The 15,073-nt window shown below is 42.6% G+C and overlaps 1 protein-coding gene across 1 annotated transcript; it reads right to left on the bottom strand.

Moving 5' to 3' along the window:
• Positions 1–2,869: 2,869 nt before the first annotated feature.
• On the bottom strand, positions 2,870–14,087 carry RABIF (RAB interacting factor). The gene is made up of 2 exons (XM_079107243.1): positions 13,686–14,087; positions 2,870–4,806 (listed from the first exon to the last, which is right to left on the bottom strand). The coding sequence occupies exons 1-2, from the start codon at positions 13,986–13,988 to the stop codon at positions 4,561–4,563; spliced, it is 549 nt and encodes a 182-aa protein (XP_078963369.1). The 5' UTR covers positions 13,989–14,087; the 3' UTR covers positions 2,870–4,560.
• Between the last annotated feature and the right edge of the window lie 986 nt (positions 14,088–15,073).

Here is a 15,073-nt window from a genome sequence, read left to right as displayed (position 1 = left end):
TACATCCCTTTTTTTTTTTTTTTTTTTTTTTTTTTTCCTTTTTTAATTTTGAAACAGGGTTTTGCTAAATTGCTGAGGGTGGCCTCAAACTTGCAGGCTTCCTACCTCCACTGGAATTACAGGCGTGTGCCACTGTGCTTGGCCTTAAACAATTTTAAAAATATTTTTTCTAGGCTATCTAGTTGCCCCCAATGGGATACTCAGTCCAAATTACCTACCTACCATTATCAAGAGCTAAAGTCCTCGTAATTTACGTTCATTACTTGAAGTCTTTTATAATATGTAGAATGCCAGTACACCACTGTCCCTTTTTTGTGTTTAAAAAACAATTTTTGTAGAGACAATTAAGCCTCTGCACAATCAATTACTCTCACCAATAGGAACTGTGAGTTGTTTCTGTTTTGGTGTTGGGGTGGAATCCAGACATGCTAAGCCTGGAGCACTACCAATGAGCAACAACCCCGCTCTGGAATTGCAGGTTTCTGTATGCGTAGCAGCAAGCACGAGTTACCCCTTGAGTATCCTTGGCATACATTATGAGATGTGGAATTGCAGGGTGTATACATTTTTGAGGCTTTGTACACACTCAAAAAGAGCTGTGCTAATTTACACTCCTCCAGCAATGTAAAAGAGCATTCAGGTTTCTGACCTGTATTAACACTGGGGCTAACTGATTCACAAGTGTTTATGGAGAACTTATGATAGAAATGAAGAGATGACATTTTTGTGGTTGGGGATTTAGCTCAAATGGCAGAGTGCTTGCCTAGCACGTGCAAGCCCCTGAGTTCAGTCCTCAGTCCTGGGAAAAAACCCAGGTGACATTCTCTTTTTTTTTTTTTTTTTTGGTACCAGGGATTGAACCTAGGGGCACTTAACCACTAAGCCACATCCCCAGTCCTTTTTTGTTATTTAGAAACAGGGTCTTGTTGTGGGGTACAACTTAAGAACAGACTGGTCACCACTGAGAAGACCAAATTTGAGAGTCTCACAGAACAACCCAATAATGGCTATTAGGAGAACAGCCCCAACTATTGGGTTCTAGGGGTTTTTATACTGGAAGTCAGTACATCAATCATAAGTATCTGTTGCTATGATGCAGAATTAGACTAACATCATGAGATCTGATATCATAAGCAGAAGGGGGAAGCGAGTCAACATTACCTAACTTAGGTACAAATTAAAGAATGGTTACTAACATCTAGACAAGCACTGTTGACATGGTACATTGATTAGGAAAAACAGGAATCAAAAAGAGTACAATTTTACATTATATAAGAATTACCATTTTGTGTTGCCAAACATGCTATGCTAAGCTACTGTTGATGGGTAGAGAGGTAAGGTGTTCCCATGGGAGAAACATTTCCTACATGACATGGAGTCTCAGGGTAAAATAGTCTATTTAGTCATTGCCCATATAGCCTGGCCTGTAACATTTCCATGGAGTCAAATACATCAACTCATCACAGTTGCTTTGGGCCTTACTAAGTTGCCAAGGCTGGCTTTGAACTTGTGATCCTCCTGCCTCAGTCTCCCAAGTTGCTGGGATTACAGGCATGAGCCACCATGCCTGGCTGACATTCTCATTTTTATAGCAGATACTGATTAGTCAGTTAGGTGTCAGATCTCAAGCTAAACCCTAGAATTCATGTTTTAGCTTTCTTCTGCTTTTTCAAATTATATATTCTTCCCAAGTAGTTAATTTGTTTTTGTTTTTTTGGTGCTGGGAATTGAACCCAAGGTTTCACCCTTGCTAGGAAAACCTTCTACTACTGAGTTACACTCCCAGCCCTCTTCCCAATGTGCACAGAACTCTAATTTCCACTGTTTAAATTATTTTATTCACTTATTTTTTCAAATTAAACTGTAAAGGCAGAATAGTTAACTCAGAATTTTTGGTTACTACTGTAACAATGTTTGGCAATTTTCAAAAAAGGAAAAACAAGTGACCAGGAAATGTATAAAAGTTTCATTAGAAATAAAATGCAAATAAAAACAGTGATACTATTTTTTTCTATCTAAGTGGCAAAGTATTTTTTAAATGATAATAAATACCCACTGTTAGTAAGGGTCAGAAAGTGAGTGCTCTTATATACTGCTGCAAGAGGGTAAATTAGCACAGTTTTTTGAGGAACAGGTGTCGAAACAGCACAGCCTTGGAAATGTACACACCCTGCAATTCCACTTCTTCTTATGCCAAGGAAATGATTATGAAAGTGGATCCAAGCAGAGCATGGTGGTGCACACCTGTAATCCCAGATACCTGGAGACCAGGGCAGAGCAATGGCAAGTTTGAGATGAGCTTGGACAATCTAGCGAGACCATGTCTCAAAATAATAAAGGGTCAGGTTGTAGCTCAGTGGTAGAGCTCTTGCCTAGCATGTGTGATGCTTTGGGCTCAACCCCAATACTGCCAAAAACAAATAAAAAATGTGGGATACAGATTTAATTATGAGGTTGCACATTATATCACTGATTATAAGAAACTGCAGGCAACCAAATAGTGGGTTATGGAAATAAATTATAGTGAAGTGATACAACAGAATATAATAACAATGGTGTACATGGATGGGTAGCTACCAATAATGAAAGATATTCACCCTATTTTATTATTTTGCAGTGCTGGGGGCTGAACCCAAGTGCTCCACCACAGAGCTACATCCTTAGCCTCTTCACCCTATATTATTAAACAATGAAATAAAGCAAGTTATAGGGGCTGGGTTGTAGTCCAGTGGCAGAGCGCTTGCCTAGCATGTGTGAGGTACTGGGTTCTATCCTTAGCACCACATAAAAATAAATAAATAAAATAAAGGCATGCTGTCCATCTACAACTACAAAAAAAAATTAAAAAATAAAGCAAGTTATAAAAGAGTACAGTATGTGCTCAACTTTCTTTTAAAAACTGCACGTTATATATACATATAAAAACATTGAGAAGGATATACACCACATTATCATTGGCAATCTCTGGATGGTAGAAGTCTACATTAACTGAAAAAATTATACCCATTTAAAAAATTTATATACAATGAACATGTACTATTTTTTTACAATTAAAAAAGTTAAAGCCTAATTTAAGAAAATGCTCAGCTTGTGATGTTAGGGTCCCCATGTCACTAGGGGTGATTACTTGGTTTTGTTCCTCTGACATGAGTGGGTAATTATTTGTTTTTTCACAAATCTCATAATAATGGACATTTGACCATTTATCATGAAAAGTTCTCTGGTTTCTGCTGGAGCTCATTCAAGCTGATTGGGAAGGAAGCCACCTTTCTAAGCAAGTAAGTTAGTTGCAAAACTATGCTCAAGGCCTGTACTTTAGTGGGGAAGTCCTTAGAAAGTTCTGGAATGAAGGAAGGAGGAAGCAACACATGCAAAGGAAAGAACTTTGGATGTAAGGTCTCTGTTTAGTCCTAATTTCAACTCTAGACCTCTGGAGGTAGGGTCACAGGGAGGATACTTGACACCTGGTCATACAGATCCCTTCCAGGATGGTGAGTCATTTCAGAAGAGAAAGGACAGAATAATTGGAATTCATGGTGAAGATTTAGGTAAGTTTGCTAATATCAAACAGCAATCCCACAGCAATAGAAATAGAGGCATATTGGTGGGAGAAGTCTATATTCTGGGTTGGTAGGGAGATTCAATGGAATTAAAATTCTGAGGACCATGCCTAGTATGTCCAGCAAATGATTATACTGTCTATTACAGAAGTCTCCTAAAAACAATGGAAGAAAGTTACCTGTCCATAGGAGATAGGCAAAGGCCTTTCCCTTATATATCCCATACCCTCCACCCTCCAGGATTGCCTAGTTAATAGCCAGGGTTTTTTCCCTTGGGTGGCTGCCAGACAGAGCTGACAGTCTGATGCTTATGTATAGGCTGCAGACATGAGGTGCCAATAAAAGAAACCACGTTAAGATTTGAAGGGAAGAGGGGCCACATGCATCTTTGCATAAAATGTCAGTATCAACCCAGAGCAAAGGGTCTCAAACATGGTGTTAGAGATGTATCCAAAGTAATGTGTTTCTCATTAGTGGTTTAAATACTGAAGTTCATAAACGTTTTGCTTTTAAGAATAAAAGAATGTAGCTAACAAGGTTAGCTACAGAACAGTCTATCTCAGATACGGGTATGCTTTCTTGAGGGAGAGAAAAAGGTGGAGTTTCAACTATTGGCACATGACCATCTTTTGTCATGTGTCATGGCTAAAAAGTTGAATACTACTCTTCCAGAGCAAGGAGGGGGAAAAAAAAAAGCAAGTCCTGGGTAAAATGGAGCCTCGGCAGAGCGCCAGGCATGAGACTAGATGTCTGGAGGTGTGAGTGTCCTGAATCTAGGGGAAAGAGGGCTCAGGACATGTTATGCACAGTGGACCAAGCAAGAGGCGTGCAGGGAGGCGTGGAGGAAGCAGGACTGGCCCCTGCATGCCTGTGGAGGTGGTGGTGCTTGTCATTGGTGTTAGTACAGAGAAGGCAGCACAACAGTTACACAGGTCAAATGCCAGTTCTTGTGGGGAGAGCTTTTATAGTTGGGGGTGGATCTGAGTCCCTGTCCCCTCAGTTACTCATGGGAAACCCGTTCCAAGGCCACATAGAAACTGTTCTTGTCATCGAGGCAATGCCAGCCAATGGGTCCAATTTCACAGTCTGCGCAGACCAGAAACTTGATGTTGCCCACGTCCTTGGTGAAGCCCACATTCTCAAAGATGAACATGTCATCAACCAGCCAGTGCTCCTGGAGGAGGTCGCCTTCAGGATTGCTGCCATCGGCCAGAGCTGGCTTCTTTCTCATGGAGGGAAGGAAAAGCTGCAGTGGGAAGAAAACATAAGGAACACACAAGCTGAACGGGCCCGGCCACGTCACCACCCCATTCTCTTTACACTTCACTCTGCTCCTTTCCTTTCCTCCTAGTTGCTTTCTGGAAGCGGGGGAAAGAAAAAAAGATGAGCCCTCTCCTTAGGTTATAGACTGGGGTGTTGGGTGGCTCTTCTGGTGCCGGCCCTGGTTCTAAAGGGAGATGGAAGAGAAGCCCAGGTGGTGGCTTCCCTGCCGCATTGATGGTGGCCTACACGGCCCCAGCTCACTGTGCTTCAGGCACACTGGTCTTGCTTCCTCCACTAGCACAAGTCTACTCTGCCCTCAGAGCTGGGCATGGCCAGCACCTTCCTAGTATTCAGTTCAAATACCACCTTTTCAGGAACTCTTCTCTAACCAGTCTGAACTAGCTTTCTACACTGTCTACTGCATATTTTTAAAAAAAGAGCTTAACTGAAGTATAAACGGTTCATAAACAGCATATATTTAAAGTATGCAGTTTGATACATTTCAGTACATGAATGCACTGGTGACACCATTACTGTAATTAAGATAATGAATACATTCATTACTCCTAGAAGTTTCCTCATGCTGCTTCCACTTTTTTTGTTATTATTTTCTGATTATCATCACTGTTATTATTTTTGGTATTGGGAACTGAACCCAGGGGCACTTTACCACTGAGCTACATCCTCAGCTTTAAAAAAAAAAATTAAAATATATATTTTCTCTTAGTTGGCAATGGACCTTTATTTTATTTATTTGTATGTAGTGCTGAGAATTGAACCCAGTGCCTTGCCTTGCACATGCTAGACAAGCACTCTGCCACTGGCCACAACCCCAGTCCAACTTTTTAAATTTTGAGACAGGGCCTCACAAGTTGCTGAGGCTGGCCTCGAACTTGTGATCCTCCAGCCTTAGTCTCTTGAGTTGCTGGGACTGCAGGCATGCAGGGCTGCCCAGCTGCACGTGACTACCTTAAATTCCTCCGTGACAGCAGTATATACACTTTCAGCTGCATCCACGGTGCTGAGACACAATGCCAACAGAGTTTGCTGCCCCTTTCTCTGCTCCTCATCATCACTGTTCTTATATCACTTATTGTTCAATACCTTTCTAATACTTTTCCAAACTGTAATAAAATAGGATGGCCTCTGTGCTAGTCTGGCACTGGTACTCAACACGTATTAAATACACTGGAGGTAGCAGTACTGAACCCTGGGCCACACTGTAGCACACAGGATATCTTTGAGGGGTGGGAGGTAGCACTGTTCCAGAATGTTCTACTCCCCCTCCTTTAAGCATTTGACTTATTAATCTTACTATTATTATTTGTGGTGCTGGTGATTGAACCTAGGGGTGCTCTGTCTAAGCTACAACATCAATCTTTTTTATTTTGAGACAGGGTCTTGCTAAGTTGCTGAGGCTGGCTTCAAACTTGTGTTCCTCCTTCCTCTGCCTCCTGAGCAGCAGGGATTGCAGGCTTGTGCTACCACATGCAGCCAAGTACTTGGCTTATTAAAACATATCTGTGCACTGCCCTTTAATGTGTGACCTGACATGTCATCTGAAGATGTTAAAAATTATGAAATTCTCCCTCCTCCTGCTACACTGTCATTCCAACCCCTCTTCATCTCACAGTTAAATGTGACCCCAATGATTTGTCTTACCATAACTGAAAATGAGAACAGCAGAGACTTAAATAAGAGTTGGGAATCAAAATTCAGGAGCTAAGAGACTTGAATTCCAGATCTTTCTATAACTTTCCGTGGGCCTCAGTTTTCCTTAAAAATATTTCTGGTATGTCCTCTGTCTTGTAGGTGTGAAGTCACACCAGAAGCAGAATAGAACTTTAAACTAGTTAAAACATTCAACCAACTAAGACTTCAGCGTGTCCAACCAGAGTACTTAAGCAACTGCCTTCAGGAGGTGCCCAGCAAAGGCATGCCAGCTTCCCTCTCCTGTTCCTGATTATAGTGCAAAGCACACCTCTGCAGTGTCTCCTGAGTAGTGACGCAAGACACTGCTGTTACTAACTGCCATTCCTGGCATAACTTTCGGTCCTGTTCCATATATTCCTCAACACTTCTGTCTTCATTTAGCTTCTATAAGCCAGACCTACATGTAGTGAGACTACACCTTTGTATGCACACATACATGCACAGCTGTGCCTGGACCTGAACCTATTCATCCCGAGGCCAAGAAAATCACGAGGGCCAGGCGACTGGATATGATGTTTGGAATAAAATAAGGATTTCTATAAAGACTGTTGGAGTGAAAATTAAAAAAAATCCATATCAGATTTAAGGCAGCTGTCTTCAATGGGGACCAAGGTTGCCACTGAGATCCTGGCCAGTGGGTTATCTCTGCTATCAAGATTACAGCTAGTTAGTTAATCAGTAACCCCTACCCTGGACAGCCTCTTCAGAAATAAATAGAACACCAAGATTCAGCGGGCTTCTGTTGATGCACCGTTTACGGTACCCTTTTAAAAATAAAACTCTCCCTTCTCATCGTAAAAATACATTCTCGTATAAAACTTGGCAAGCATGCTACAGTTTGGATGAGAATAAAAACTTACAATACAGTATAAACTTCTGTTTACTTTCTGGTAATTCTCTCCCGTGAGAACCTGTGGTTTAGACACATCTCTAAATTCTCTGATAATTCTGCTAGGAGGGGGAGCATGGGCAGACCGGGGCAACTATCCAGGTGATTAAGGCAGTGAAAGTGCCAGGCTGGGTTAGAAAGGGCACAGAACCTGTGCTCCTTCTCTTGGGACATTTGCTCTGAGGGCCTTCTGCCACCACCTTAGAAGGCAGACTACGGGGCACACTGGCACAAACCTGTAATCCCAGCAATTTGGAAGGCTGAGGCAAGAGGGTCCCAAGTTCAAGGCCAGCCTAGGCATGTTAGCAAGACCCTGTCTCAAAATAAAAAAGGGCTGGGAGTTAGCTCAGTGGTAAAGCGGCCTTGGGTACAATCCCCATCAATGCAAATAATGAATAAATGAAAACAAATAAAAAAGAACCCAGAAACTCACCCAGGGCTGCTCTATCACTGAGTTATATCCCCAGTCCTTTTTTATTTTGAGACAGGGTGTCACTAAGTTACCCAGCCCAGTCTCGCATCAACTGTGATCCTGCCTCAGCCTCTCCAGTAGCTCATGCCACTATGCTTAGCGTGTGCATATTTAGCTCTATACCATTTTATCACATGTAAGTCTGGGTACCCACGGTCACAGTCAAGATAATGAGTAGTTCCATCACCTCAAGGGCCCCTCACATTGCTTTTTTATAACCACATTCATCAGTGTATTCCCACTCCATTTTCTATCCTCTGGCAACCACTAACCTGGCTTTTGTCATTTTGAAAATGTTATATAAAAGGAATCATACATATATCACACATATAAAATCATACATATAAAAGTTGTCTTTGGAGACTGGCTGATTTTTTTCTTTTTTTTGGTGTTGGGGATTGAACTCAAGGGCACTTAACCACTAAGTCACATCCTCAGCCCTTTTTAATATTTTATTTAGAGGCAGGGTCTCACTGAGTTGCTTAGGGCTTGCTAAGTTACTGAGGCTGGCTTTGAACTCCTGATCCTCCTGCTTCAGCCTTCCAAGCCACTGGGATTACAGGTGTGCGCCACCATGCCCAGCAAGACTGGCTTTCTCTACTCAGCACAATTCCCTGGAGATTCATCCAAGTTGGGTGAATCAGCAGTTTGTTCCCTTTTTATTACTGAATGGTATTCCACCGGATGGATGTCCCAGTTCCTCAACCATTCATCTACTCCAGGGACACCTGGGCTATTTCCTGTTTGGGGCTATAATCAATATAGCTGCTATGACAGTTGAGGCAGATCCTGGAGTGAACATAAGTTTTCACTTTTCTGGGAAGAAGACGCCAGAGTGCTGGGTTGTCTGTTCAGTGCACGCTGCTTCATAAACTCCCTCTAGGTGCTGGCGTCAGGTCCCCTGCTCTTATGTTCTTATTTCCAGTTTTACACCTCCTCCTCAGCGAGTCATTCCCTGCCCCTCAAAACTATAAAGGGGCAGACAACTCTCTTCTACCAAGTTATCTCCTTTTTCCTTCCCAAATGAGGCCCTGAGGACACCAGCGCAGCCTCCTCAGTGGCCACCGCCCATTCTCTGACAGTGCACATCCTTCAGGATGCTGAGACGGGAACCAGTGTTCTCGCTCCCAAATTACCCTTGCTCCTCACCCGAACACTTGGCTCCTTTAAGGTTTCTGCCATCTGGTAACACCTCATGGTTATCTGAGGTCACTAGTCCCTGGCCAAAGCAGACTCAGTGGCAGCTGGCTGTCTTCTTTTTTTTTGGTACCAGGGATTGAACCTGGGGTTTTTTAACCACTGAGCCACATCCCCAGCCCTTTTTAATATTTATTTAGAAACAGGATCTCAAGTTGCTTAGGGCCTCACTAAATTGCCTCAGGCTCCTGAGCTACTGGGATTATAAGTGTGCAACCTGCGCCTGGCATGTCTTCCTTTTGATCCATATCCTATCCACTGCATGGGTGTCCACCCCAATGCCTTTCTCTCCACCTTCATTAATTCCACCTCAGCTTCATTTCCTGCCACTTTTCCCCCCTAGTACTGGGAACAGAACCCAGAGGCACTCTACCACTGAGATACTACCCCCAGCACTTCTTGAGACAGGGTTTCATTTTAAACTTGTGATCCTTCTGCCTCAGCCTCCGGAGGTGCAGGGATTACAGTACAGGTTCCCTAATCCAAATATTTGATCTGAAATGCTCCAATATCCGAAACTTTTTGAGCATCAACATGATGCCACGTGGAAAATTCCACAGCTGGCCTCATGTGATGGGTCACAGTCAAAACATGGGTAGTAAACATACTGGAAAAGGTGTATATTAAGCAAAAGAATTTCATGTTTAAACCTGGGTCTCATCACCAAGATATCTCATTATGTATTTGCAAATATTCCAAAATCCCCAAAAATACAAAGTCTGAAACACTCTCGAGTAGCTCAGTGACAGTGCTCTTGCATAGCAAGCAGAAGGTTGAGTTCAATATCTAGCAATGCAAAAGATAAAACATTCCTTTTTCTGTGTATTTTGGAAAAGGACTAGTCAACCTGTACCAAGGTCAGGGATATGGATATTTTATTTGTGAAACAAATTCTATGAATAGAAGAATATAAATTCACAAGCTACACAAATAGTGCAGTAATGGTGCCAACTAAACTGATGCACTGTATCCATACTAACACATTATTTAGCTGGAATAATAGCTTTTATTCATTAATCTATTTAAATCCAAATATCTGCTAGGTTCTCACTCATGTGCAGTCTAGTTATAGAAGACACAGAGACATGGGCCTCACAGTCTATGCATAAACAGCAAACAGTACAAATAATTTAATAAGGTCAACTGAGATGACAGACGTGAGTGCTTTCAGGTCGGTAGGACAGGATTTCTCAAATTTGGAACAACTGACATTTTGGACTGGAGGTTTCTTTGCTCTGGGGACAGGCCTAGGCATTATAGGATGCTAACCAGCATCTGTGGCTTCTACCTGCTAGATGCCAGTAGCAGCCTTCCCAATTTGGACAACCAAAAATGTCTCTAGACATTTCTCTAGATTTTTCCATTTGAGGGACACAACTGCCTTCAGTTGAGAAACACTGCTTTTAGACCTAAGAACTATGGAATATGAGATGCAGTAATCACTGCACCCTAGATCATCTTTTTTCTTTTTCCCCCCTCTTCAGAGTTTCTAAAGCTTTACAGGGTTTCAGTTAAGGAGTGCAGTGCCCTTCAAATTGTGAACTGTTCTCTGTAAGGGCAGGCATTTTTCTTCTTCCCTGAAATATACAACACACAATAGGTGAAGAAGTAATAACTGGTTAGAATTTTGCATGAGATTTAAACTTCCTGTTCACATCATGTCCTAGAATTTATGTTACTTGTGGAAAGAAAGGAGAAAGAAAAATAGTACTTAAAATCAAGGAGAGTTCTGGAGGTTGGATCAGATTAGTGTCACTAATGTCTGGGGAAAGCACAATATTCTTCCAATAGTGTTTTCTCAAGAAATAGGAAATATACAGAAACACAAGCCATGGTAAAACACAAACAAACTAAATAGACAAAAACAAAAGACCAAAACAAACAAGCCCCACCTATTTATGTCTTTTTAAAAAGAGGGGGGTGGCACATGCCTGTAATCCCAGTGACCTAGGAGGTTAAGGTAGGAGGATTGAAAGTTTGAAGCCTGCCTAGGTAACTTAGTAAGACACTGTTTCAAAAAACAAAACAAAACAACAACAAAAAAAATGGGACCAGGGATGTAACTCAGTGGTGTGGTAAAGTGCTCCTGGGTTCAATCCCAAGCACCCCAGAATAAAATGAAGGAAAAATATTAGCCACCAGCTGTGGTGGTCTATACCTGTAATCCCAACCTACGCAGGAGGCTGAGACAAGAGGATAGAAAGCTCAAGGCCAGCAAGACAATGTCTCAAAATAAAAAATAAGGGGCTGAGGTTGTGGTTGGATGGAAGGGTGCTCACCTAGCATATGTGAGGCACTGGGTTCGATCCTCAGCACCACATATAAATAAATAAAATAAAGGTATTGTGTCCACTTACAACCAAAAAAAATACTTAAAAAATAATAAAAATAAATAAAAAGGGTTACAAATGTAGCTCAGTGATAGAGAGCCTTTGGGTTCAATCCGTAGTACTACAGTTAAAAAAAAAAAGAGAGAAAAAGGGTAGGGGGGGGGATGGGCCTTACACCTAAAAAACAATTCTTAGGTTCCTTTCTTAGAATAGCAGCCACTCTTGTGAAAGAAATATAACATACATAATTTAATTTGCTCATACAATGTTTGGCAACACCAGTTGAAAATATATAAAACAAAAAAGAATTTAAACATAAATTACCCAAAGGAATTTCTTTTTTCAAAAATATTTTTAGCTGTGGATGGACACTTTTATTTATTTTATTTTCATGTGGTGCTGAGGATTGAACTTTGTGCCTCACACATGCAGGGAAAGTACTCCACCACTGAGCTACAACCCCGCCCACCTAAAGAAATTTCTTAAAGTCTGCTCATAAAAGTAGACAACTTGCATAGCATGGGAACCACATATACTATGTACTATCTACTAGGTATTATGCTAATGCTTTCACATGCATGCCCAGCAACCTGAAGTTCATGGCAAGTTTTATATATATATATATATATATATATATATATATATATATATGTTTATATATATATATAAATTTTATTTAAAAATTTTTTTCATACACATATAGGGTAATAATGTTTGTCTCATTCTATCATCCTTCCCATCTCCACAGCTCCACCCCTCCCCTCACTCCCTCTGCATAATCTGAGGTTGCTTTATTCTTCCCTATCCACCTTCCAATATGGATCAGCATTCACTTATTATCCACTTATCAGAGAAAACACTCAGCCTTTTTGGGGATTGGCTTATTTCACATGGCATGATATTGTCTAGGTTGGCAATGTTTTTTAAAAAAAAAAAATTTTTAGCTGTAGATGAACACAATACCTTTATTTTATTTACTTTTATGTGGTGCTGAGGATGAAGCCCAGTGTCTGACGACCGCCAGGCAAGTGCTCTCCCACTGAGCCACACCCCCAGCCCATCATGGCAATATTAATGGGAAGGTCAGGATTCAATTCTAAGACCCACGTTCTTTTCACCTCTTCATGATGTCACTAACTTGGTAAAATAAATCGATAACTCTACTTCCAATCCTTGGGAGTCTTCCCAAGAGAGCAGGAGGCATTCCAACCTCTCTAGAGGAGAAATCATGAAACCACTACAGAACAAGGGGGTTTGATTCCTTTTTCCTTCTTTTATGAAAAAGGCTCTGCTTTGGGCGGAAAAGGGCCTTCTTGCTTCTAAATTGGGCATTACACTTTACAATCAGTTCAACCGCATGAAATAACAAAATGGTCTACATTATTTTTTTAAAAATCATTTGATGATAGGATATGCACGTTTGAAACGAGATTACATTTTGCACTTTTCTAAGGGTATGTTACATTTTAATGAAAAGCTTACCAAAATTAAAAAAAAGTATCAACTTTCTCATTTGGAGTGATGGTGTTACGAAGGGTATTAAAAGTCCTAATTTGAAGAAAATTTATTTATCTTCCTTCGGAATTTATTTCCAAATTTTCTGATATCTATCCCACTTGAAATATGATTGGTCTCGGAAAACTGGCTTGTGGTGCCTTGGGGTTACTCTGCACCAAAGTTGTACCTGGAGCTCTTCTGCGTGCTGGCAAGCGCCTGTCAGAAATGAGGCAGTGAAGTAAGGATCGGTGGCTAGGGGTTGGTGTGAGACAGGCTACATTCCGGCGTCCAGGGTGACACCAGATCAGCGACCGAAAGATGCACCTGCGGGGTCTCACAGGCTGGCCAGAGCTCTTGGAAGCAGCGGGCTGGGGAGTAACCCTTCCACTAACACGCGGAAACCGCCCTGGGGCGCGGAAGGGCTCCTGGCCCGCGCTCGGGAGGGAGGCCTGGGGAACGCTGGCGCAGAGGAAGCTCTCCCGCGGCTATCTGGCTGGCTAGGGCCGGACACAAGAGCACCGGGAAGGTCTCAGAGAAAAGGATTCAGCGGTCCTGGGGCGGCGGCCCATTCATCTCCCGCGGCCACGGCCGCAGGGGCGGAGCCTCGCCGGCAGGAGCCAGTGGGGCGGGACTTGGCGCCTGAGGGGCGGGGCTTAAGGACGGCGCGAGGAGGGGCGCGGTCTCCCGAAACCCAAGAGCCAGGATTCGACCGCTTCGGCCCGTGAAACACTGCAGTGTAAGCGGCCTCTAACCTGCCTTCCTACCTGTCGACGGGAGAAGAGAGCGGTCCCTGGCTGCAGCACGCGAGAACCACAACGCTGGCACAGCACCGCCTTCCGGTTTCGGCCCTCGGCTGACACTAACTCGTTCGGCGGCTCCGCTGGCTCCATCGCCGATACCGTCACAGCCTGCCCGGCCACGACCACGCAGGCGCTGTCTCTGCTCGCTGGCTCTCGACTGCGCTGGCGCGGCTCGGCAGAGGCGGGGCGCGAGCGCAGGATCACCCCCTCTGCGCAGGCGTCCGCTTCCAGGGCGCGATATCCTGCTGCGCAAGCGCCCTCATTCATTGCCCAGCCCGAGTTTGTGTCAGCCTGGCTTTGTGACAGGAGCACCTGCTGTGACCATTGTCAAAACCTTTACTCCGTATACTGACCTGGTCAACAGGCTTCCCTTAGTATTAAGACATAGACAAATAATTAAGGATGGCCTTCCCCTTTTCTGCGATTTTAATAGTTTCGCGAATGGATGGGGATATTATTGGATGTGGAAGGGATTTGGGTCGGGCTCCCCCTCGACAAAATTTAATCATATTCTTTTTCTGTAGGAAACAATTTTAGAGGGATGCATGCCTTTTTAGTGTTGGAAAAGATGCGTGGAAGTTTTTTATTAATCTGTTCTAATCAGTGACTATTTACTAGGTAGCAAAGCATCGTCATTTAGTGAACTTGTTAACTTGTTAAATCACTGCAGTTTCCTTATGGGGTTGGCACTGTTATCCCTAGGGCACATGAGTAAGGCAAAGATCAGAAAGTTTCTTTCCAGGGTCCAGAGACATAGAAGCAACTCTAAAGTCACGATTCTTAACTACACTATATTATCTCATCCCACCTAATTAGTCTTTACATTTCCAGCTTCAGTAGTTCTAGCACTATAGGTCACGAATTTCTTGAAATGGTCAGGGGGAACAGAATAATCTGCCCACCATCCCCTGCTACTTTCTACTTCTTTCATTAGTCCCATGTTTAGTAACAATACATCAGACATGGTGCAGCACCCTGAGGTACAACTGGGAACTCTGTATATGAGAATATAGCCTGAATAAGGAAGACACTTGAACCCTATGGCATGTGATAAAAGCATTAAGGAGCAAAGTACTGAAAAATGGATTGGGGAGTATTGTCTGGGGAGTTGACCTTTTAATTAGGCATTAAGAGGTGACTAGGATTGTCAGGAAAGCAAGATTTTAGAGGAAAAAGTGTAATACATGAACCAGGGTGAGAGCAAATTTAGGAATGGTCAACAGAGCAGTGACAGAAGCACACTATGCCTAGGCAAAGAGTAGTAGTAGATAAGATCAGAAAGGTAGAATGGGACTAGATCCCATGAGTCTAATGTCATGTTAAGAAATTTTAACTTCAAAATATAGGCAACA

This window comes from Sciurus vulgaris, assembly GCF_902686455.1.
Source record: "Sciurus vulgaris genome assembly, chromosome: 12".
Classification (NCBI taxonomy): domain Eukaryota; kingdom Metazoa; phylum Chordata; class Mammalia; order Rodentia; family Sciuridae; genus Sciurus; species Sciurus vulgaris.
This window is presented reverse-complemented; position numbering and strand designations above follow the sequence as displayed.

Bases quoted from the DNA above. Each gene is read 5' to 3' on its own strand.
- RABIF (XM_079107243.1), bottom strand. From the start codon at position 13,988: ATGAATGAGGGCGCTTGCGCAGCAGGATATCGCGCCCTGGAAGCGGAC. The intron at 4,807-13,685 runs GTAGGAAGGCAG...TTCCCACTGCAG, and splicing joins CTCTCTTCTCCCGTCGACAG to CTTTTCCTTCCCTCCATGAG.